The following is a 20995-nucleotide window of genomic DNA, read 5'->3' as shown; positions in this document are numbered from 1 at the left end:
CCGGATGTGACGCTTCCCCGCAACATGCTCCAAAGGAATACGCGCGCCGCGGAGAGACCCATGCTCTCAAACTGTCAGGAAATGCGTTGTGTTGCTTTTGGAAGGGTCAGAACTACGTCATGTATCACGAACCCTAGCGCTGGCACGTGATTACGCACTCGTGCTGTCACGGTGATCGCCCAATGACGGAGCCGCTTATGCAGGGACAAAGTTAACCGCACTTGTCGCTTTCATAACAAACCACCTTGCTCCCCTTCTCTTACCGCCTGGGCACCATACGACAACAGACACGATCGGACCGAGCACAATGACCCGCAACATCTGCATCACGGCCACCGATGGCCACACCGGCTTCCTCATCGCCGAGCTCATCCTCACGGACAACAACTTCAAGAACAAGATCGACTCCCTGAGTGTCTTGTCGCTTCATCCTACGTCCGCCCGAGCCAAAGAGCTTGGTCAGATGGGTGCAAAGGTCATCCCACACAAGCCCGGCCGCGAGCGCGAGATGGTCAAGACGCTCAAGGACTCCGGCTGTGACACGATCTGCGTCATCCCGCCGGCTCATCAGGACAAATTCGACATTGCAGCTGAGCTCATCACCGCGACGAAGAAAGCTGGTGTTCCCAACGTTCTCTTCATCAGCTCTGCCGGTGCCGACGTCGCCGAGCGCAACAAGCAGCCTCGTCTCCGCGAGTTCATCGACCTCGAGTGTATGGCGCTTGCCCAGAAGGGCGACAAGAGCACGCCGACCGGGCACTCACCATGCATCATCCGCGCCGGATTCTACGCCGAGAACCTGCTTCTCTATGCCCCGCAGGCCCAGAAGGAAGGCATACTGCCCATCCCGATTGGCACCGAGCACCTCATGGCCCCGGTCGCGCTCGGCGATGTCGCGCAGCTCGCTGCTCATGTCCTCACCGGCCAAGGCAAGAACGGCTTCGACGACCGTCACCGCGGCCAGCTTATGATTCTCACCGGCCCGAAGCTGTGCTCCGGCAGCGAGCTTGCGACTGCAGCTTCGCAATCCCTTGGCGTCGACATGCAGTTCGAAGACATCTCCGAAGCCGAAGCGAGGAAGGTCCTCAAGGCGCAGAGCGACAGCGATCCCAGCGAGCTGGAGTATCTGCTTGAGTACTACAGCCTGGTGAGGGAGGGCAAGACCAACTACATCTCCACGACTGCTTTCGTCAACGTCACGGGCAATCATCCACAGGAGCCGGAGGACTTCTTCAAGGTGTACGCTGAATCCTTCAAGCCGAAGGGCGGCGCCGATGGGCATGCCGCGAAGAAGAGGAAGATATGAGGGCGCTATAGCGCGGACGGATGGCATTGCGGTTCTGTCGCTTGCGCATAGTCAAAATCTTTCCGGCGTTATGGTCCTATGGACGTTGATTTGGAAATGGGTTTCCTGACTGGCTTGGACATGGAGTTCGTAGGTTGATCAACGCACCTCGAGTTGGGTGGCGGAATGCATCGTAAATGCAAGGTAGCTGAATGGGATACATCCAGCCGTATTTACCCTCTTCCTTTCTGCGAGACCCAACCAGTGAAATGCACCTGAGAGTGTGTCCTGTTGCCCAGGTCTTCGATTGAAAGATATGCGAAGTTCTTGTTGAGGGCGACCCTGGGATAAAAGCGGTGCCTAGACCAGGCGGCGGAAGGCTTACCACAAACGGTTTAGGCATGTTTTGATGCGCTCTCGCAACACTGCAGAAACCCATTCTCCACATTCTCATCCCTCGTCCACTCGAGACCATCAATCCATCTCGATTAGGTGTTGCAGCCTCTTTCGACCGCGCCATTGCATTGGCTAGTCATCGCTTCTCACGCCGACTCACCTAGGAGATGCTTTTGATAGCTTGAACCAAATGCACGGGTTCGCTCCATCCTATTTACGAGACGTCTCATTGCAATTCAGGTGGTTCCAGCCACAGCTTCTCAACCTTCACAACGCGAAACAGCTAAGGACGCTCGGCGAACCTAAAGGAGCACCGAAGCTGCCATGTCCAGCCTTGCCCACTCTTGCTCATTCTTCAACCGCCTCCTCGGACCGCTTCTTTGAACGGGTGATAGCAGCGTGATCGACCGCCTCACAGAACTGCAGCATGAAGGTCGACTCAAGCGTCACCTTCTGGCACACTGGCCCCGTGACGGCCACGACTGGAATGCCGCAGCCCTCGTAGATGGTCACTCCCGCTGGAGATCGGACAATGTACTTGCATCCGGTATCTGGCTGGGTTACGTGGATATCCATCGAGGTTGCCGTCGGTGGGGTAGATGACACAGTGCGGATAGCCGTCTCCAGCAACACCGTACCCAGGGCAGTCACCGCAGGAGTTCTCCTTGCAGGCTAGAATGTGGCCGCCTGCCGTGTCTCTATCGTGAACATCGATAGGAAAGGTGGCCGCAAGGGCGAGAAAAGAGACGGGAAGGAGTTGGTAGGCGCGCATGGTGAAGAAAAGAGGGGATGCTTTGGTCAAGTGGCCCTATTCACAAGACTCGTGGTATAGGAGCTGCTCTGAATGGTGGATGTGAGCTCCGATGGAACACCTTCGTCTTTCCCGTTCTACCTCTGCCTTAAATACACTTCGAGAAGCTCCAAGAGGCAGAAAGGCAACTGCGTAGGATCCCGTGTCTGGGCCGGATACGAATAGTTCATCCGTCCCCAAGCATTCGAACACAATCCTTCACTCCAGCGACGTCAAATTCCCTGCGTTCGAGTGGAAACTACAAAACCGAAAGGGGAGGAGACAGTTTGGCCCTAACTGCCTGCCGCATAGGTAAAGCCAATACGCCGCCAAACCATCAGCATATGCAGATCTTCCGTGTTCAATTTGAAGATCGATGATGGAGGCCGGCGGAGAGTCTTGGAGTTCAGGGACTGTACCTGCAACACCACCCACGATGCATGCCACGGGAAGAGATTTCTGAGGTCATTAGGGTTCCGTACCCGGCGACGTAGCATCGGCTACGGGAGCGGGAAGCCACCTTGCATACGCAACTGTTCCAGAGGGATGCAGATTGGAAAGAGTAAACCGCATGGAGGCAGTGGGCTTGCTTTTGGGTTCCAAGGTTGTTCCGAGTATCCGTGGCGTTTAGCCAGCCCGTTGTGTGGCGGTGCGCCTGCTCGGATGGTGACTTGCGGGCGCGGCCCGAGAGGAGGCTGCTTCGGGCCAAGATCTGCGGCTCTGGCGGCCCGGACTTCTCGGCACTGCTCTGGGCTGACGCTGCAGGAACGAGCATCGATCTGTCTCCCCACAGAAATCCGACACATACCTCTCACGATGGAACATCGCACTTACGATTTGTCGTGCGGTCCGTGCCTGCCTTTTCGAAAGTCGCGGTCCTCCGTTAGTCGGCTACACAGCTACACTGCATCTCGATATCCCTACGCCTCCCTTTGTTTGCAGCAACATCGCCTGCAGTCACCTGCATATAAGAGACTTGGGTTTCGGAAGGCTTCACCATTTACCGGCATCCGAGCTCACCATCACCGAAGCCTCATCGAACATCATCACTATGACTTCTGCCGCCTCTTCGCTCCAAACGGGCTTCCCAGCCTCTGCAACGGGGTCTATGCACCTCTCTATCTCCTCCATTGCAACTATTCCAACGGCACTGCCGGGTGTCTGCAATCCCAGCGTTGCGCCTGCGTTGGGAAACCAAGCCAACGTCTCGCACCCGTACTGCCAGTTCAACTGGGAGGATCGCATACCAAATCTTTCTGACTGCTGTAACGACGATGCCGAAGTGCACGTCTGGAACAATTGCACGCAGTACTGCGAGTCGGACCGGGACGTAATGGACTGGCGCGAATGCATCGTGGACAAGGTCCCAGCTGCGGATGACCAAAGCTATTTCTTCGCTTGTATCTCCGATAACCCCCAGTCGCCGGATGTCACAGCCATTACGGGAACGCGGACGCCGTCTTCATCAGGAATCTCGGAGACGGGCTCATCGGGGAGCTCGTCTGCGAGCGGGACTGCATCCGCGACGGAATCTAGACAGCCGCAGGATACTGGTGAGACCCGCCCTCATACACATGCTGCATGAATCTCAATCTCACCCGAAGGATAGGTGCCGCGCAATCTACCAGGCCGCCTGCCACATTCATGGGCTGGCTCGTTGTGGGTCTTGCTCTTGCCTTTGGCTTCAATATGTGAAGGAGCGCACCACCATCTCCTTGCTGTCCTTCATTCCTCCCTCCTCTTCGGGAGCTCCAACGTTCCAAGGTTGGATCGATTGTTTTTTTATCTTTTAGGCCTGGAGAGTACCTAGGTACTTGCGAGTTTTGAAAGCATGCAAAGGGCTGGAGAAGGGCGTCGGTTGTTAGTGTTGCGATCGGTCGAGGCGGCGAAGGATACCTCACTCCTTCCAACTCCTCCGCCACGAACGTCATCCGAGAAAATATACCTAGGTAGAGCATATCGACCCGAGGGGATATCGGCTTAGATTTTCCCTGCAAATCATCTTGCTCGGTTCAATGCTTTAGTCTTTGTTCCTTCACGGAGAGCCGATCGCGCTGACACGCGTATCATCGCCTCGCCGAAATGGCCTTGTCAGCATACGCCCCAGGGCGCCAATTGGGGGTAATACACCGCATTTTCTCGAGTTCCCGCGTGAAGGAGAAAGACGAGGATCGGCCGAGTGAAGGTGAGCAGGGATGAATCTGACCGCTTTCTAAATTGAGTGAAACAGCGATCCAGCCCACGGAAGCGGCGCCCCAGAAGCACAACCCTTGCTCACCTGGAAAGTTGCGGCTTATCGATACCTACACTGACAATTGTTCGCCGACTACTCCGGCACTCCATATAACACGTCCGCGATCTCTATGCGGCTACCTTGCCTAGGTGCCCCGCATACAGACGCGTGTGAGATGTCTTGCTACCCTCTCCCGTCCCTCGGGGACGTCGATAAAGCGGCTCGTCTTATCGATTCCGCGATCAGGAAGACGCCCGTCAAAGTATCTCCGCATCTGTCGCGCGTCGTCCCTGTCGCAGGCATTGAGCTCTTCTTCAAATGCGAAAACCTCCAACGGACCGGCTCTTTCAAGTTCCGCGGCGCGAGTCACTTCCTCGCAAAGCTTGACGATCACGAGCTCGAGCAGGGTGTAGTCGCATACAGCACCGGTTTGTTTCTTTCTGAATGTGTCTTTCTGCGCTGACATTTCTCTAGGAAACCATGCACTGGCAGTCGCACATGCCGCCCAGCTAGCTTCCAAGAGGAAGAACTTTCCCATTCCAACATACGTCGCGCTTCCCTCAAACTGCTCTCCCATCAAAGTCGACGCAGCGAAGCGACACGGCGCAACCGTCTTACACGCCGGAACAACCCACGACGCCAAGATAAAGCTTGCGAAGAAGGTCCAGCAGTCAACCGGAGCGGCCCTGATTCCACCGGCAGACCACCTAGACATTGTCTTGGGCCAAGCCACGGCCGTCCGTGAGCTCCTGGACCAGGTGGCTGGCATGGGGCATGGGCTGGATGCGGTCATCGTCCCAAGCGGCGGGGGCGGACTACTAGTCGGCGCCATAGCTGTCTGCAAGTCACTGGGCGTCACGGTCTTCGGAGCGGAGCCGGCAGTGGGAGGTCCCGGCTTATCTGCAGCAATCGAGAAGGGCGCACGTGCGACGAAGATGGATCCGGCCCCTACCATCGCCGAGGGCTTACGGTCCCTGGCGGGAGAGGAGAATTGGGAACACATCAAATGCCCCGGCAACGTGGGTGGCGTCTTCACCGCCAGTGAGCAGCAGATCAAGGAGGCCTTGCGAGCTGGCATCGAGAACCTGGATTGTGTCATCGAACCAAGCGCCGCCGTGCCGTTGGCGGTGGCGCTCTTCAATCCAGACTTCCAGCGGCAAATGGCGGCGTTGAAGAGGCACGTCAGAGTGGGCATTGTCCTGACCGGGGGTAATGTGAGTTCGGAGGAGCTCCTCCGCCTTGTTCCGGATCTGGACCTGGAGAACGTGGAGACGGCGAATTGAGCCGCGAATGTGTTCTCAAGGGCCCAATGGGCGTGCGGTTTCCTAGAGGATTTACGCGGGCGAAGAGGGTGGCCTTACATTCGATCTTCGGCTTATCGATAGCCCACAGTATCTAAGGCATCCGACCTGCATTAGCAGCTACCGATGCCGAAATACTTCGACAAATGGACTTGTAATAGCCCCTAGCGTATCTGCCAACTTCTCAAGCGAGACTTCCAGATCTGTCAAGCTTACAGTAAGCCCGTGCCCCGAACATGCGTTAGCCGCACCACCACTGCCTCTCGGCTACTGTCGCTGGAGTGGCGAACCATCCATCATGATGAGCGTAGGAGTGGTTTTTCGGATGACAGCTCCGAATCGGGTAACGGCGGCGGAGGCGAAGTGGAAAGGGCCGAGGCGTTCTTTCCTCACCCAGCGCACGCCCCATCCGTCTTGTGAGACAGCTCGCGCAAAACGGAAAGCGCGATTCACCAGCGGGGCACGGTGAGTCAGTCGCAGGAACTTCTCAACACCTTCACTTCCATTTCACTCTTTTCCCCCTGTCTTGAGTGGCGAGCTCCCACAAATCAATCCTTCGCGTTTAAAGAATCCACTGCCCACGCAGCACCCCAACCCGCCTTCCTTCATCCTTCCGACCACGACTACAACATGAAGGAATCATTTACCCCCAAGACGGAGGATCCGAGCCTAGAATCGTTGGCGACGGTAGATATCGCTATCGTCCCCATCGAGGCCGAAATTCGACAAGATGGAGGCTTGGTGGCATGGCTTCAGGTCTTCGCTTGCTGGCTGCTCTTCATGAACACCTGGTCCGTTCGCACTTGCCACTTCGCACGCCCCGCTGTTTACTGACCATTCTGAGGGGACTGACAAACTCTTTCGCCATCTTCGAGACGTACTACACCCACGAGTTCCCGGACCTCAGTCACTCCTCCATCGCCTGGATCGGCTCCCTCCAGCTCTTTCTCACGCTCTTCATCGGCGTCTTCGCTGGCCGCTTCCTCGATAGCGGCCATGTGCGCGCTGTCGTGGTTACTGGAATCACTTTCGAGGTGGTTGGGATGCTGATGACGAGTTTCTGTGAGCGATACTGGCAATTGGTATTGGCCCAGGGAATCTGCGTCGGAATTGGGTGTGGTATGCTGGCGTTTACGAGTGCCGCGATCATCCCGTACTACTTTGTGAAGAGAAGGATGTTGGCTGCAGGCATTGTGAGTACGGGAAGCAGTATTGGTGAGCCACTCTATCCCCCTCTAATTTGTTGAAAGGCGCTAACAAATAAAAGCCGGTGTCGTATACCCGCTCATGATGCGTGAGCTATTCGCCAAAGTGGGCTTCGGCTGGGCAGTGCGTTCACTGGCTCTCATCATGCTTGTTGCACTGTGCACAAGCCTCGTGGTGCTGAAACCCCACACTCAAAAGAAACAGTCTGGACCATTGTTCAAGTTCGAAATGCTTCGCGATTCGTCTTACACGCTTTTCATTCTCGGTAAGTCTTCCCTTAACCAGCCAGGCAAGTTTGCTAAACAAAGATCAGGATACACTTTCATGGTGGCCGGAACCTACGTACCGTACTTTTTCATCCAGAGCTATGCGCTAGAGCTCGGTATTGACGAGAACATGACTTTCAATGTTGTCAGCATCATGAATGCTGCGACCTTCTTTGGGCGCTTTCCGTACAACTACCTCGCCGACTTGTGAGCACCCCTCTGCACTCCCATCAACAGTCGAATGTGTTGCTAACCCCTCAAGATACGGCGGTATTGCGGTTCTCGTCCCGTGCTGCTTTGCCACTTCCATCATCCTCTTCCTCTGGCGTTTCGTACACACACTCTCTGGGCTCATCGTCATCGGCGCCACTTTCTGCTTCGTCACCGGAGGCCTCGTATCGCTGCCCGCCGTCACTATCGCAAGTCTCACCCATGATAAGTCCGAGTATGGAACGCGAATGGGAATGGGTTACACAGTCGCGGCTATCGGTGCGCTCGTCGGAAACCCGATTGCTGGTGCGGCTAGGACGGGCGGGAACCAGCTCGTTGCGAACGCTCAAAGTGGAATGAACGCTGTCATGGAGAGATGGCAGGGTGCTTGGTTTGTTGCGGGAGCCGCTTTGCTGATTGCCAGTCTTCTGATGGCAGGCGCGCGGTTTGCAAGAGCTGGATTCGACATGCGAACCAAGTTGTAGGTCGCAGAAGGCCATTCACAAGACCTAGACTGCGGTTCAAGACCTGGGGGGAGATAAAATCTGGCTATGTCTTTTAGCGAGCTGGGCGACGACCTCACTGCTTTTTCTATGGGGAGTCTTCGGTGTGAGACACGCCATTTAGCGCGCAGACTAGAGCATGGGTGCGCATTTTCCATCATGCCATATCTCGATGGTAACCTAACGCTTGCATCGTCTGGCGTCGATAATACGAGAGTAATGATCATCTTACTAAGGGGAGCAAAGGAGGAGATATTTCCGAGATCCGTGTCTAACTAACAGAGTGTACGTCTATACGTTCGCCTCATAATCTCCCTCGCTTTCCGGGTTTTCGGTCGCATCCCCAGGTAATCTATAGTGCTGCAATCTATTCGAGATTGTTACTCGTTCCGACGGCCTTATACAGAATCGGCCCGTCGCGCCTCGCCCTCGTTCTATTGCCGGAATTTCACACAGCCAAGACGCGGCTTCGAAGGCTTTCATTTCTGCGTTCCGGAGGCGGAGCTATATTCCTAGGCCATAAACGTGCGATGGATATTCTGGCTTGTATATATTGTGCGTCGGATCCTGCAGCGATGATCTGGAGAAGCTCGTTACCGGGCTACCACTGCGTAGGACAAAATGGTTGGGAAATCAGTGCTCTACGTGTTGGCTATTGCCAGTGCAGGAGTCGCGCAAACAACTACCTATCAAGCAGAGTCCGCAACACTATCTGGTGTCACGGTTGGAACCTCGGTCGCCGGCTTCTCAGGTCCGTTCAGTCCCCTTCTGCCACAACCCAACCTAACCCCCCTGCAGGAACCGGCTACATAGAAGGCTTCGACACATCCACCGACTCCATCACCTTCACCATAAACAGCACCACCTCCCAGCTCTACGACCTCAGCATAATCTACAACGGCCCCTATGGCGACAAATACACCTACATAGTCCTCAACAACGCCGGCGGCTCCCAAGTATCCCTCCCCGCCACCACGGCCTGGACCACCGTCCCCGCAGGCCAAGTCCTCCTCGCCGCGGGCTCCAACAGCATCCAGATCCAAAACAACTGGGGCTGGTACCTGATCGACGCCATCGCGCTCTCGCCCAGCGCGCCCCGCGCCCCGCACCGCATCACCCCCACGCCCGTCACCCCCAACGCCAACAGCGACGCCAGCGCCCTGCTCGCCTACCTCGCCAGCGTCTACGGCTCGCACATCCTCGCCGGCCAGCAGGACCCCGCCTCCCTCGCCTGGGTCACCCAGAACATCGGCAAGACCCCCGCTGTCCTGGGCGTCGACTTCATGGACTACACCGCCTCGCGCACCTCGCGCGGCGCCGTGTCCTCCGACGTCGACAGCGCGCTTGCCTTCGCGCAGCAAGGCGGCATCGTGACTTTCTGCTGGCACTGGGGCGCGCCTGCCGGCCTGTACGACACGCCCGAACATCCCTGGTACAGCGGCTTCTACACCGACGCCACGGACTTCGACGTCGCGGCCGCGCTCGCCGACCCCGCGGGCGCGAACTACACGCTGCTGATGCAAGACATCGACGCCATCGCCGCGCAGCTGAAGAAGCTGCAGAGCGCGGGCGTGCCGGTGATCTGGCGGCCGCTGCACGAGGCCGAGGGCGGCTGGTTCTGGTGGGGCGCGCGGGGGCCCGAGCCCGCGAAGCAGCTGTGGCGTGTTCTGTACGAGCGCCTGACGAATGTGCACGGGCTGCGGAATCTGGTCTGGGAGTGGAATAGCGTGGCGCCGGAGTGGTATCCCGGGGATGATGTGGTGGATCTTGTGAGCGCGGATACGTATGCGCAGGGGGATCATGGGGTGAGTTCTCATTCCTACTTACCTACCTACCTACCTTCCTACATACCGCAGCACGTGCGGGAGCGAGAATGTCCGATTTGCTAACTTGATGTCCTCGCGCTTGCCAGCCTATCTCCGCCACGTATAATAATCTGCTCGCGCTCACGAACGACACGAAGATCATCGCCGCGGCGGAAATCGGGTCTGTTATGGATCCCGCGCAGCTGCAGGCTTACCAGGCCGACTGGGTGTACTTCTGTGTCTGGAGCGGGGACTTCATTCAAGGCGGCACGTGGAACAGTGTGGAGTTCCTCAAGAGCGTGTATAGCAGCGAGTATGTGCTTACGCTTGACGAGATCCAGGGATGGAAGAGCGGGAATGCATCGTCGTTGATTCGGGGAAAGGCGAGGTAGAAAGACGGGCTTGGGAGGCTGTACATATGTACTTCGCTATGTGGGAGTAGGCTAAGCAAGATATTTACAGTCTGGCCTCCCTACCGCTCGTCCTCCAATTCGCCCCCTCGTGCCCAAGGACCTCTGCATCGTGGCTGAAGAGCCAGTTCTTGCGCTTGTCCCAGCCCCAAAACACGGGATTCTGCTCCTCGTTCCTCTTCATCAACACGTCCCGGACCTTCTGCTCCTCCCCATCGTCAATGTGCAGAATATACTGATGCTCCCTCGTTTTCGCCTGGACTAGACTTGCTCTCGGCATGCGAATGCTCTCATACTGCTTCAACGCCGACGAGAGCGATTGGGTAGACGCGAGGACCTGGCGGAGCACTGCGGCGTCTTCGACGGCTTGCGCTGCGCCCTGCGCAAGGTACGGAAGCATTGGATGGCACGAGTCCCCCAGCAGACATACCTTACCCGACGCATGCACCCAGCGCGTGAGCACCGGTAAGTCGCATAGTCGCCATTTCATAAAGTCCCGCGTCAGCTTGCACAGTTTTTGCACGCGCGGCTCCCAGGACGCAAAGCGTTGGCAGAGTTCGTCGTTCGAGCCTTTGACTACCCACACTTCGTCTGTCGTCTCGTTGCGCGAAGTCGCGCACACCACGATGTTGTACAGCTCGCCGTCGCGGATCGGGTAGCCGACGAGGTGCGCGTCTGGTCCGCACCAGGACGTCGTCGCTGGGGAAGTGATGAGCGGCGCGAGATCGGCGTCCTTCAGGAGCTCCGCGCCGGGAATGAGAATGCGGTAGGCGACATCTCCTGTGTCGCGCGGGACGTCGGGTTGCCCTGTGAGAAGTGGACGGGCGATGGACTTGATGCCTTGACCGAAAATATAAGCCCAACAGACTTTCGACTCAATGTGAAACGGGGAGCCTACCATCAGATGCGACGATAAGATCAGCGGTATAAACCCGTCCGGTGGACGTCTTCGCGCTCGGCGTCTCAAAGTCGTAGTCCACCACCTGCGCGCCGGTTACGATATTTACACCCGCCCGCTTGACAGCCTCCAGCAGTCCGGAATGGAGATCCGCTCGATGAATGAGATAATATGGCGCGCCGTGGTTCTCGACGATGTTCTCGAACGGGATGCGGACGATCGTGGATCCGTCTGCCCAGCGCACGAAGTGATATGCGTTGGAGACGGACTTCTTCATCTTGGCCATGTCGACGCCCCACCGCAAGAGAAGGCGTGCACTATTCGGCGGCACTCGAATGCCTGCGCCGGCCTGCGAGGGTTAGTGGGTTGATGTCGACGAGGTAGCGGGGGGTTCATACTTCGGCGAACTCGAAACAGGAATCTAGCATCGTGACATTGTGCCCGTCAGTCTGAAGGGCGAGGGCTGCTGCGAGACCCCCGATGCCCGCACCAACGATGATGATGTTTCTCGGTACCGCAGCGCGAGGCATGATGAGACGTGCGGGTGAACGTGATTGGAAAAAGCTCGATTCAGTCGGTGGAGTATTACGAGATGGTGATGGTGTAGCTCTTATATCAAAAAGAGAATATACTCCTAGGCTTTCTTTAGTATCTTGCTGGAGAGTGATCCGTTGCTCATCGTTGGCAGACAAGTCTAGCGATCAAGTCCGCAAGTGGCGTCCGGTGGAGGTTGGATGCCGCCGGAAGCTTGCATCCCCCGCCTCGGCAGGAAGCCTGCAACCCCATCCGGGAGCACGCAAGCGGCGCGCTACGACGTTTTGCGGGGCATCGCTCCCTGTTCACCCCGCATTGCGCTACCAAACTGGGTCGTATGCAGATCAAAGTACGCGGGTTTTGTTAGAAACCGGTATGCAGTATCAACGCCACATTTTGCTATCGCAACGCATATATCCTGAAGCTCGTGCCGCTGTTAACACCTCCAAACTCTTGATTGGAGCCAAATTTGTTAAGATCCTGGATTACGCTTCGCCCATCATGAGCATTCCAGTCGGAGACGCCGAGAAACATGCGATCGAGAAGATTGAGAACGTCGATGAGGGAGAGAACCCCCATGACCGGACAGACCCGGTCGAAGCGAAGAAGGTGCTCCGCAAGATCGACTATCGCTTGCTTCCGGTTCTGATGGCGCTGTATACCACGACCTTCCTTGATAGGGTCAACATCGGAAACGCTAGATTGTGGAACATGGAGCGAGATCTGGGCATGAAAGGCTACCAGTATAACATTGCCGTCTTGGGTGAGTGATAGTGACGCGGTTGTAGAGGCCGAACGAGGCGAAAGTTGCTAAAACGGGGCCAGTATTCTACATCCCGCTGGTCCTCTTCGAGGTTCCATCCAACATGCTACTCAGTCGTCTTAAGCCGCGCTATTATATTTCTGGATTATGCATGGGATGGGGATGTAGGTTGCCGACCTGAGAACATTGTAACAGCTCTGCTGACGTTCTAGTGACGATAACGTTCATGGGTTTCGCGCAGAGCTATGCTGGCTTGGTCGCCGCCCGCATTCTAATCGGAGTCTTCGAAGCCGGCATGTTGCCAGGATGCATCTATCTGCTCGGCGCGTGGTATAGGAGGCACGAACTCGTCACTCGCGTATCATGGCTCTTCGTGTCAAACGATATTGCAGGAACCATTTCTGGACTCCTCGGCGCCGGCCTTGGTTCGCTGGACGGCAAAGCGGGATACTCTGGGTGGCAGTGGATCTTCTTCATCGAGGGTGCAATGACCTGCCTTGTGGCTGTGGTATCCTTCCTCTTTCTACTTCCGTTTCCGGAGCAATCGACTTTCCTGCCTGCAGAAGAGAAGGAATGGCTCATGAAGCGTCTCTCCGCCGATGACCGGCGCCGCAGTGGCGAGAAGATCGGCGTTAGAGGTGCGCTCAAAGCGCTTTCAGACTGGAAAGTACTCTGCACTGGTTGGCTGTACCTGTCGGTGACTGTTGCGGCATACGCCATCTCCATTTTCCAGCCGACGATTCTGTCGGCGTTTGGGTGGAGCGATGTCAAGTCAAACCTGCTGAGCGCACCGGTCCGGATCGCATCTGGAATCTTTTCCGTTTCCGTGGGGATATGGTCTGACAAGGTGGGCCGCCGTGGGCCGTTCTGCGTATCCGGATTCACCGTTGCCATCGTAGGGAACCTCTTGGTTATGCTCGTGACGAAGAGCGGCGTGAGATACTTTGGAATCTACGTCGCCGCCATAGGAACGTACATTTGTCAGCCACTGGTTCTTGCTTGGGGGTAAGTCCACGGGACCGGGCGTGTCAGACAGCGCTAATACGCCGAGTAGCATGAACCAAGTAGTTGGCGAAACGAAGCGTGGTGTAACATCGGCTTTCGGAGCCGGGTTTGGCTCAGCTGGCGGCATTGTGGCTTCCCTGGTCTTTCCAAAGAAGGATGCTCCCAGGTACTATCCAGGTATCGGAACTTGTATCGCATTCTCGTTCTCAGGTATCATAGCCTCTTGCTGTATGTGGGTATTCTGTGCTTGGGAGAACAGAGCCAAAGAACAAGGGAAGAGGGACCATCTGCGACGTCTTCCGGAAGACGAGCAAGCGAAATTGGGAGAGAGACATCCGGATTTCAGATACACTCTTTAATGTGAGGGCTGTGATAAGCGTGGAATAAAACAGATGCTCAAGGCGAGACGTTATGGCGCTGCTTTACGTGAAGTTTGCGCCAGCGAGGAACGACTCAAGGTTGGCCCAATCAAGCAAGTCGTTATAGTTGGGCACATATGGGACGTCTGAAAGCGCTGATGAGTGATCAAAGGCATCTACCGGTAGAGCGTTTCCGAGAAACGTTGTGCACTCCCCCATCGCATGTCGTATTTGTTCATTGCTCAACGGTGAACGCCCGTAGAGTGTTCCTGACTCGTTCACATCAAATGATGCTAGAAATGGCGGAGTTCGCGTCGTAGCCGTATATCTATGACCCTCCAGTGCGACGTATTCCGCGTGCCGAATAGGGGGCTGTGAGCCTAAAAGAAGAGGTGAAGATTGCACGGCGCCATCCTGGAGCGAGGAAGTCGCTCCGATTTGATCGTGGGGGTGTTCCTCAATTGTCGAGCGTAACTGATTGCTCATGACAGCTTCCGCGAAGGACTCCATAACGGAAGCAAAGCGGTGCATTGTGGCGCACTTGCGCGTGGAGCGTACTGCGGATCGAAGTCGCGCAATGATATCGGTCAAGTAAGGGCGAGAATTGCTACCACTTTGAGCAGCTGGCTGGGGGTGCAAGAGCTGCAGAAGAAGTACCATCGCCGCTTGGTACCCATAGAAGACGTCCAGACCAGTTACACCATTTAATACGTGGAATGAGTGCATTAATATAATCAAGGCGGCAAGTTGACATGCGTGATAGACACAGGCATGTACCGGGTTGAGGCTGTTCTCAGAGAATGACCTGTCGGCGTTTGTATCTTCCACTGATGCTTTAGAGCCTCCATAGCATCTGGCTACCGAGCGTAGGAGAAGTGATCGAGTGGCTAGGATCGCCACGTAGTGGTGTTGAATATGTAAGAGAAGGACCGATCTGATATATGCGGAGCTATGATGTTGGAGTGACGCGATTGCTGGTTCAAGTGACAGCGTCCTGGGGGTCGAAGAAGGTGTAGAAAGGTCGGATATCGATACACAAGCCGAGAGGTTGAAGTGCGATGGAATACTGTCCACCCAAATCTTGAGAGCCTCAAGAAGGTGCTTCGGCGACTGGCATGGTGCTCTGGCCGATGCGAGAATTGCTTGTAAGTCAAGCTCGAGCTTTGTGAAGGAGCTACCCATTCCAATCCCATCGAAGAAACCGTTCCGTGGCGCGCTGACATCAATGTCTGGAGCATCTAACCCGCTGGGCCTGCCCAGGCTGGTACACAAGAACTGCTCGAATCCATAAAGAGTGCAGAAGACGCGTTTGCGTGTTTCGCGTTCGATGAGACGGAACGAACGGCCGACTTCTTTTTTGTGCATGCCGAGTGCCAGCGCCATGCGAATCGCGGTTCCAATGAGGTTCCACGCCGCATTGCGCTCGCTGTGGTTGTGCAGATAGAATGAAATCAGCATAAGGGCCTGTATGTTCACAAGCGAGCACTTCGAGACCAGTCTAGGCAGAAGGGATCTTGCGGCAGTGAGTGATCTCTTCCTCAATGCGCGGCATTCGGCGTCGTCGCTATTCGGTCCGCTAAGGCTTCCAAATACAAGCATCATGTGAAGACACGCAATCCAGCCCAGGTCGACGCGCGCAAGTTTGGTGGACGCTGTTTCGAGCACAAATGCTTCAAACTCTTCTTCGAAAGTGGCCCGATGAAAGAGCAGGAAATCCGGATGCACTAGCTCAAAGAACGATTGTAGGAGTCCAATCATGATGGAAGCTGGAGGAATATGTTCTGTGACTCCAGATATACAGCGCTGGTCCTCCTCCCTGCTGAAGGAGGGACTGATGGCTGAACCGGGTGAAGGCCTAGCCAGATCCGCGCCGTCGGCATACCCATCTTCAGTATCGAGGTGATCAGCTGCTTCCAAGGTTTGGGCAGCATCATCTCGCACAAAGGAAGAGGACGGGGGTAGGCCAAGGCCAGGTGTTGCTGTCTGACGTGAGGACAGAAGGGCCCTCAGTTCAGCGAAGAACGCGAGGCTGCCTGAAGGGCCAATGTGATGCGACTGCCCTGCAGTATCGCGAACAAGCGAGGGAGACTCGGGAACCTCCGTAGAATCGGCTTCCAACGTCGGAATCGTGTCGGTAGCCGGTGATGAGTGATCTTCCCGCCTCGTAGGAGGGTTCATCACCAGCACATCTTCCGGACGAACAGCCGATCTATCCGACAAATCCGGCATGGAGAACCCTTTGGCCATACCAAGCCGCACAAGCTCTTCCGACGTTACTGTTGGCTCATTCGGGAATGCGCCTTTCACGATGGCCTCCAGACATCGATACCGATCCGTCAATTCATCCAGGGAGATTGACACGCGTGTTCTCCTGGGTGTAGCGTAGACACATGCCGTTCCGTTCAGGCGACATGCTGAGCAGGTGTCCTGGTCTGGGATTGGTTCGCATTTGCATCGATGCTAGGCGCAATGTCAATAGACTGCCACTAGGAATACGGGAGCGAGGCATGATCGTGTACCTTCCTACAGTAATCGCAACTCCGCTCTGAACGCTTCCTGAGTCCCTGAGGAACACGTCGTCGCTTGGTAGAAGGCTCCATGGGATACAAGTTACCACCACGTCGAAGATGGATGCCTTACAGGAAAGATGCATCCAGTGTGGAGATGTGTGGTGGATTGAAATGAGAATGGGTGCGGGGAAGCTTGCATACGGCGCTAAACTAGCGGGTCGAGCTGCTTCTCCGGCACGTGACCCGTATAATTCCAAGGTATGCTGACGATATTATTGACTTGCGCATTAAACCGTCCAACTATGAGTGCTCCCTATCGGGTTTTGTGCTGCTCCGTCTTGTCGCACATGCCACATGGAAACAATGGCTTCCATCATCCACTTGCCTGATGGCCGGAGAATGTCGTATCACCTTTCTGGATCGCCAAACTCTCCTGTCGTCATGCTGTCCAATTCGCTATGCGCGCCGTACGAGACCTGGGCAAGAGTAGTGCCTGTTCTCAGCGCGAAAGGATACAGGATACTGGGATACGATCAGCCAGGCCACGGTGCGTCCTCTGTGCCTCATGACCTCCATACCACAACATTCGACTCGCTCGCGGAGGACGCAAAACATCTCATCGATTACCTGGGCATCCCGAAGTTGTTCGCATGGATCGGTGTCTCGATGGGAGCGGCGACCGGCATCGTTTTCGCGACGAAATTCCCTAGGACCATCCAGAACCTCATCGCATGCGACACGATCTCTTGCTCGCCCATTAATGCTGGTACCGAGGACGTCTTCGCTTCCCGCGTAAATACCGCAAGACGGGAAGGAAGCCTAGACTCCATCATTCAGCAGACGCTGGCACGCTGGTTCGCAAAGAGTTGGAGAGACGAGAACCCGGCCGAGGTGGAGAGGCTGCTAGCCGTGATGCGCACGACGAGCGTCGACGGCTTTGCGGCATGCGTCAACGTATTAACATCGCCCTCATTTGACCTGAGGCCTTTGGCGCCTGCGCTTGGCGATGTGGTTGAGAGAGCGCTGTTCGTTGTCGGGGAGAATGACGCAAACCTTCTTCAAACCATGGCGGAGCTGAAGGGCCGTGTTGATGCTACACGACCTGGAGTCGTCTCCTTCGTTGTGATTCCACGGACATGTCTCCTATGTAGACGGGTACGAGGCGTACCGTGATGCAGTTGCATCCTTTCTGCAGCAGTGCAAGTCACGACTCTGGGGTCTCTCTTATGCTATAGACAGACTAGGCTTAGCTTAGTTTTTAGTACCCTAGTATAAATAACCTTTCTTAGTAACGTACTATATTATTAAACCGCCTATAATTTCTTAATAAGAAAAATTAACTAATAACGTACTTTACAAGCGAGCTAGTTATATAAGCGAGCTAGTTACTTTTACTAAGCCTCTACTAATAATTATCTTAACTACTATAAGTCTATCTACTAATACTAAGTTGTCTTCTTAAGAAGCTAGAATATAGCTTACGATTTAAGCTATCTAGGCTAGCTAAATTTAAAGTAAGTAACGCGCTATAGTAATCTACTATATTCTCTTATTGTTATTATAAACGCGACGCGCTAGAACAATACTATAACGCGAAAAGATACCTAATTTAGTAAAACTTATAAAGAATAAGAAGTAGGTAATAGTTAACTATATACTTAACCTAGACACGTAAGAATTTACCTCTTAGCTTACTACTATTTAAGATATAGCTAATATACTACTTATAGAGTAAGATAAAAAGATTATAGGTAAGAACTAGCTAAATAACTTTATTACGCGCTATTCTAAGCTTAAAACGCGGCTTAATTATAAGTATAACTATTAGAGAGTAAAGTAAAAAGATTCTATAATTATTTAGATATAGTTTAACCTAGTAGGTAATATAAAGGTAAAGTATAGTATTACTAATAAAAATATATATAATTTTAATAAATCTAGCTTTATAATAGAAATAATATTATCTTAGGTAGTAGTTACTAGCTCTAAGAGATAATTATAACTAAAGAGTTTTTAACTAGATAATTATAAGTAGATTTTAGTAATTATAATAGTAAGAGTAGTAGATAATATATAGATTCTACTATTTCTTATTATTATAAGTAAGAACTACCTCTTAGTATAGTATAAAGGTAGCTAGCTACTACGTAACTAGGTTATAGCTATTTTAAAAAGTAGCTAGATAATAAATAAAGTTAGTATTTATAAGAGCTAGGTTTATAGTCTTTACTACTATAAGCATCTTAAAATACCTAGCTAGGTAAGTTAGCTATAGGTAGTACTATCTCTATAAGCTGTAAGAATAGAGTACTAGTAGAGTAGGTTAAGTTAAATTTAGCTATCTAAAGATAAGAAGTAGAAGAATACTCTAAGAGCTCTCTATATATAGAGGTGCTAAGCGCTAAGGCGCTAGGCTAGGTTACGTAATAGAATTACGTAACCTAAGATTATATAACCTAAGGTAAATTCTAAACTAGACTATTATATTACCCCCTCTTATAGAAAGAGCTTGTCTCTAAGCTCTAAAATACGCCTTCTAGGTCTCTCTTCTTCTAAAACTTCTACGTTATACTCTTAACTATTTCTTTTAGCTTATAGTAAGTATATTTATGTTAGTTTTAAACTAGAAGCGCTTTTATAGCTACTACCTTCTCTCTAGAGAGAAAGAGGCTTATTTCTACGTCTATAAGGCGGCTTTATTATAAGCTTTCTTCTTAGTAGCGCCTTTATGTTACTCTTGTATCTTCTACTCTTATAGGTTTTAAATTCTCTACTATCTTCTCTAGAGTCTTCTCTTTTTTATACGTCTTAATCTAAGTATCTAATTATAATAGTAGCTCTAGCTTATCTAGGTATACTACGTAAAAGTCTCTTACCTTATAGAGAGTGTTAATAAAGCCTATAGTATTATACTAGGTAGAGTTAGAATTATAAGTAACTTATATAGCGCGGTATTAAAGGTAATTTTAATAAAGACAGCTATCTAGAATTTTATATATAGGCTATTCTAGATTACTATTAACTTTAATAGGTAGCTACTTAGGCTCTACCTACTCTAGCAACAGCTCTAAGGCTTTTTTTAACTAATTAGCGTAAAAAACGTTATACATACATATATACGCAGGTAGCTAGAGCTAGAAAAAGTAACTCTTTATAGTAATAATTAGGTAAGAGCTATACATCTATTAATCTAGCTTTATACTAGGCTAATCTATTAAAAAGCTATAAGGTTTAACGTAGACAAGGTTACCTACTGCGAAATTAGGTTCTTAGCGCTTTTTATTTACTTAGAGCGCCTATCTAGCTTACGCTTTCGCGATATTACTTTATATAATTTTAGTAGCTTTCTCTACAGCGTTATATTACTTCTTAGCAAAATTCTAAGCTTTTTAGCGTAAAAGACGCTTACGTAGAGTAGAGACTTTTATTATACGCTTCTTCTAATTCTAGTAGTATATTAGTTAGTATCTAAATTTAATTTTATACGCTATTAGTTCTATAGTTTTATATAGTAACGTAGCTTATATCTAATCTATATAAAGTAGAAGGTCTAACTAATTATTCTAGTAGTAGTTAACAAATAGACGTAGACGCTAATTAAGATATTAATTAATAATCTCTATATTTCTATTAGTTTATAGGTAGTACGTAGTAAAGAGCTTCTACTTAATTTCTATAAGCTAGTAGAGCTTATCTATAAAGGTAGAGGTAAACTATAGACTATAATCTAATATAATAGACTTAGAAGAACTATATATACACTAGATATATTAGTAATATAGCTCTACTATACGTTAAGCTATAATTTTCTTATAGTAGAGAAAAGAGAAGCTCTACTTACTTAGCTAATCTATAATAACGTATACGTAGTTAAATTCTTTCTTATTAGAGAAGAAGCTCTTAAAATCTATAGAGACGTTCTACTAAGCCCTCTTAGAGATAGATAGAGGCTTTAGAAGACCTAGCGTCTTATTCTATAGAGTATAGCTCTAGTAGTAAGCCTTATATACTACTACGTATATATTAACGTCTTCTCTTATACCTAGCTAGTAATATTAATCTTATAGTAACTAGATAGTTTTCTAGCGTTCTAAATAGGTAGTTACCTAAGTAGTATATATAGCGTGTATTAAATACGTTTATAGGTAGTTAATAGTAGAGACTATTAATTAATTCTAATAGGTTAATAAGCTGTCTTCTATTTTCTAGGTAAAGCCTAACGTAGTAGCTTTTTCTTAAGCTAGCTATAGAGAGTTGTTTAATTAGTTAGCTATAATAACCTAATTAATTATAGTATATAGATTCTTAGTAGAGAGTGCCTCTATAAACGTATTAGTAGCAGTAATTTCTATAGCGCTGCTAGCTAATCTCTAGGTAGCTAGAACTAATAACTTATCTAATAATTACTTAATAGCTAAGAGGCTAATTTACTTCTTACTTAGAAAAGCTCTTGTATAGGCGGCGTAATTCTTCTTCTTTTAGGTCTTAAGCTCTTCTTACTTTTATAATAACGCGTCTACT

General features: G+C 51.7%; 10 protein-coding genes across 10 annotated transcripts; 7 read left to right on the top strand and 3 right to left on the bottom strand.

Moving 5' to 3' along the window:
• The first annotated feature begins 61 nt into the window (after positions 1–61).
• Positions 62–1344, top strand: BU26DRAFT_14151 (NAD(P)-binding protein). Its single transcript, XM_033819825.1, has one exon. It carries the CDS (start codon positions 308–310, stop codon positions 1304–1306), a length of 999 nt encoding a protein of 332 aa, XP_033691096.1. The 5' UTR covers positions 62–307; the 3' UTR covers positions 1307–1344.
• Positions 1345–2029: 685 nt separating this feature from the next.
• On the bottom strand, positions 2030–2453 carry BU26DRAFT_557567 (uncharacterized protein; the record flags this gene model as incomplete). The annotated part of the gene is made up of 2 exons (XM_033832471.1): positions 2030–2163; positions 2246–2453. 2 exons carry the CDS (start codon positions 2451–2453, stop codon positions 2030–2032), a joined length of 342 nt encoding a protein of 113 aa, XP_033691095.1.
• A 792-nt stretch (positions 2454–3245) lies between these two features.
• BU26DRAFT_598856 (uncharacterized protein) lies at positions 3246–4463 on the top strand. The gene is made up of 2 exons (XM_033835061.1): positions 3246–4024; positions 4081–4463. The coding sequence occupies exons 1-2, from the start codon at positions 3523–3525 to the stop codon at positions 4164–4166; spliced, it is 588 nt and encodes a 195-aa protein (XP_033691094.1). The 5' UTR covers positions 3246–3522; the 3' UTR covers positions 4167–4463.
• A 416-nt stretch (positions 4464–4879) lies between these two features.
• BU26DRAFT_573955 (pyridoxal-5'-phosphate-dependent enzyme) lies at positions 4880–6077 on the top strand (the record flags this gene model as incomplete). Its single annotated transcript, XM_033834319.1, has 2 exons — positions 4880–5132; positions 5179–6077. The coding sequence occupies 2 exons, from the start codon at positions 4880–4882 to the stop codon at positions 5985–5987; spliced, it is 1062 nt and encodes a 353-aa protein (XP_033691093.1). The 3' UTR covers positions 5988–6077.
• Positions 6078–6532: 455 nt separating this feature from the next.
• Positions 6533–8351, top strand: BU26DRAFT_598855 (major facilitator superfamily transporter). Its single transcript, XM_033835060.1, has 5 exons — positions 6533–6796; positions 6850–7220; positions 7273–7476; positions 7525–7684; positions 7740–8351. The coding sequence occupies exons 1-5, from the start codon at positions 6636–6638 to the stop codon at positions 8170–8172; spliced, it is 1329 nt and encodes a 442-aa protein (XP_033691092.1). The 5' UTR covers positions 6533–6635; the 3' UTR covers positions 8173–8351.
• A 460-nt stretch (positions 8352–8811) lies between these two features.
• BU26DRAFT_472071 (glycoside hydrolase family 26 protein) lies at positions 8812–10447 on the top strand (the record flags this gene model as incomplete). The annotated part of the gene is made up of 3 exons (XM_033825410.1): positions 8812–8941; positions 8989–9995; positions 10103–10447. The coding sequence occupies 3 exons, from the start codon at positions 8812–8814 to the stop codon at positions 10385–10387; spliced, it is 1422 nt and encodes a 473-aa protein (XP_033691091.1). The 3' UTR covers positions 10388–10447.
• On the bottom strand, positions 10420–11935 carry BU26DRAFT_14119 (salicylate hydroxylase). The gene is made up of 3 exons (XM_033819819.1): positions 11702–11935; positions 11304–11652; positions 10420–11245 (listed from the first exon to the last, which is right to left on the bottom strand). The coding sequence occupies exons 1-3, from the start codon at positions 11831–11833 to the stop codon at positions 10452–10454; spliced, it is 1275 nt and encodes a 424-aa protein (XP_033691090.1). The 5' UTR covers positions 11834–11935; the 3' UTR covers positions 10420–10451.
• Positions 11936–12338: 403 nt separating this feature from the next.
• BU26DRAFT_415070 (MFS general substrate transporter) lies at positions 12339–13964 on the top strand (the record flags this gene model as incomplete). The annotated part of the gene is made up of 4 exons (XM_033823098.1): positions 12339–12600; positions 12663–12764; positions 12813–13605; positions 13655–13964. 4 exons carry the CDS (start codon positions 12339–12341, stop codon positions 13962–13964), a joined length of 1467 nt encoding a protein of 488 aa, XP_033691089.1.
• An 875-nt stretch (positions 13965–14839) lies between these two features.
• On the bottom strand, positions 14840–16630 carry BU26DRAFT_444597 (uncharacterized protein; the record flags this gene model as incomplete). Its single annotated transcript, XM_033824571.1, has 2 exons — positions 16484–16630; positions 14840–16424 (listed from the first exon to the last, which is right to left on the bottom strand). Coding segments are annotated over exons 1-2 (1665 nt in total), but the record flags the coding sequence as incomplete, so codon positions are not given.
• Positions 16631–16734: 104 nt separating this feature from the next.
• BU26DRAFT_512967 (alpha/beta-hydrolase) lies at positions 16735–17655 on the top strand. Its single transcript, XM_033827515.1, has one exon. The coding sequence runs from the start codon at positions 16838–16840 to the stop codon at positions 17645–17647; it is 810 nt and encodes a 269-aa protein (XP_033691087.1). The 5' UTR covers positions 16735–16837; the 3' UTR covers positions 17648–17655.
• Positions 17656–20995: the final 3340 nt, after the last annotated feature.

This window comes from Trematosphaeria pertusa (genome assembly GCF_010094035.1).
Source record: "Trematosphaeria pertusa strain CBS 122368 unplaced genomic scaffold BU26scaffold_1, whole genome shotgun sequence".
In the NCBI taxonomy this organism is placed as follows: domain Eukaryota; kingdom Fungi; phylum Ascomycota; class Dothideomycetes; order Pleosporales; family Trematosphaeriaceae; genus Trematosphaeria; species Trematosphaeria pertusa.
This window is presented reverse-complemented; position numbering and strand designations above follow the sequence as displayed.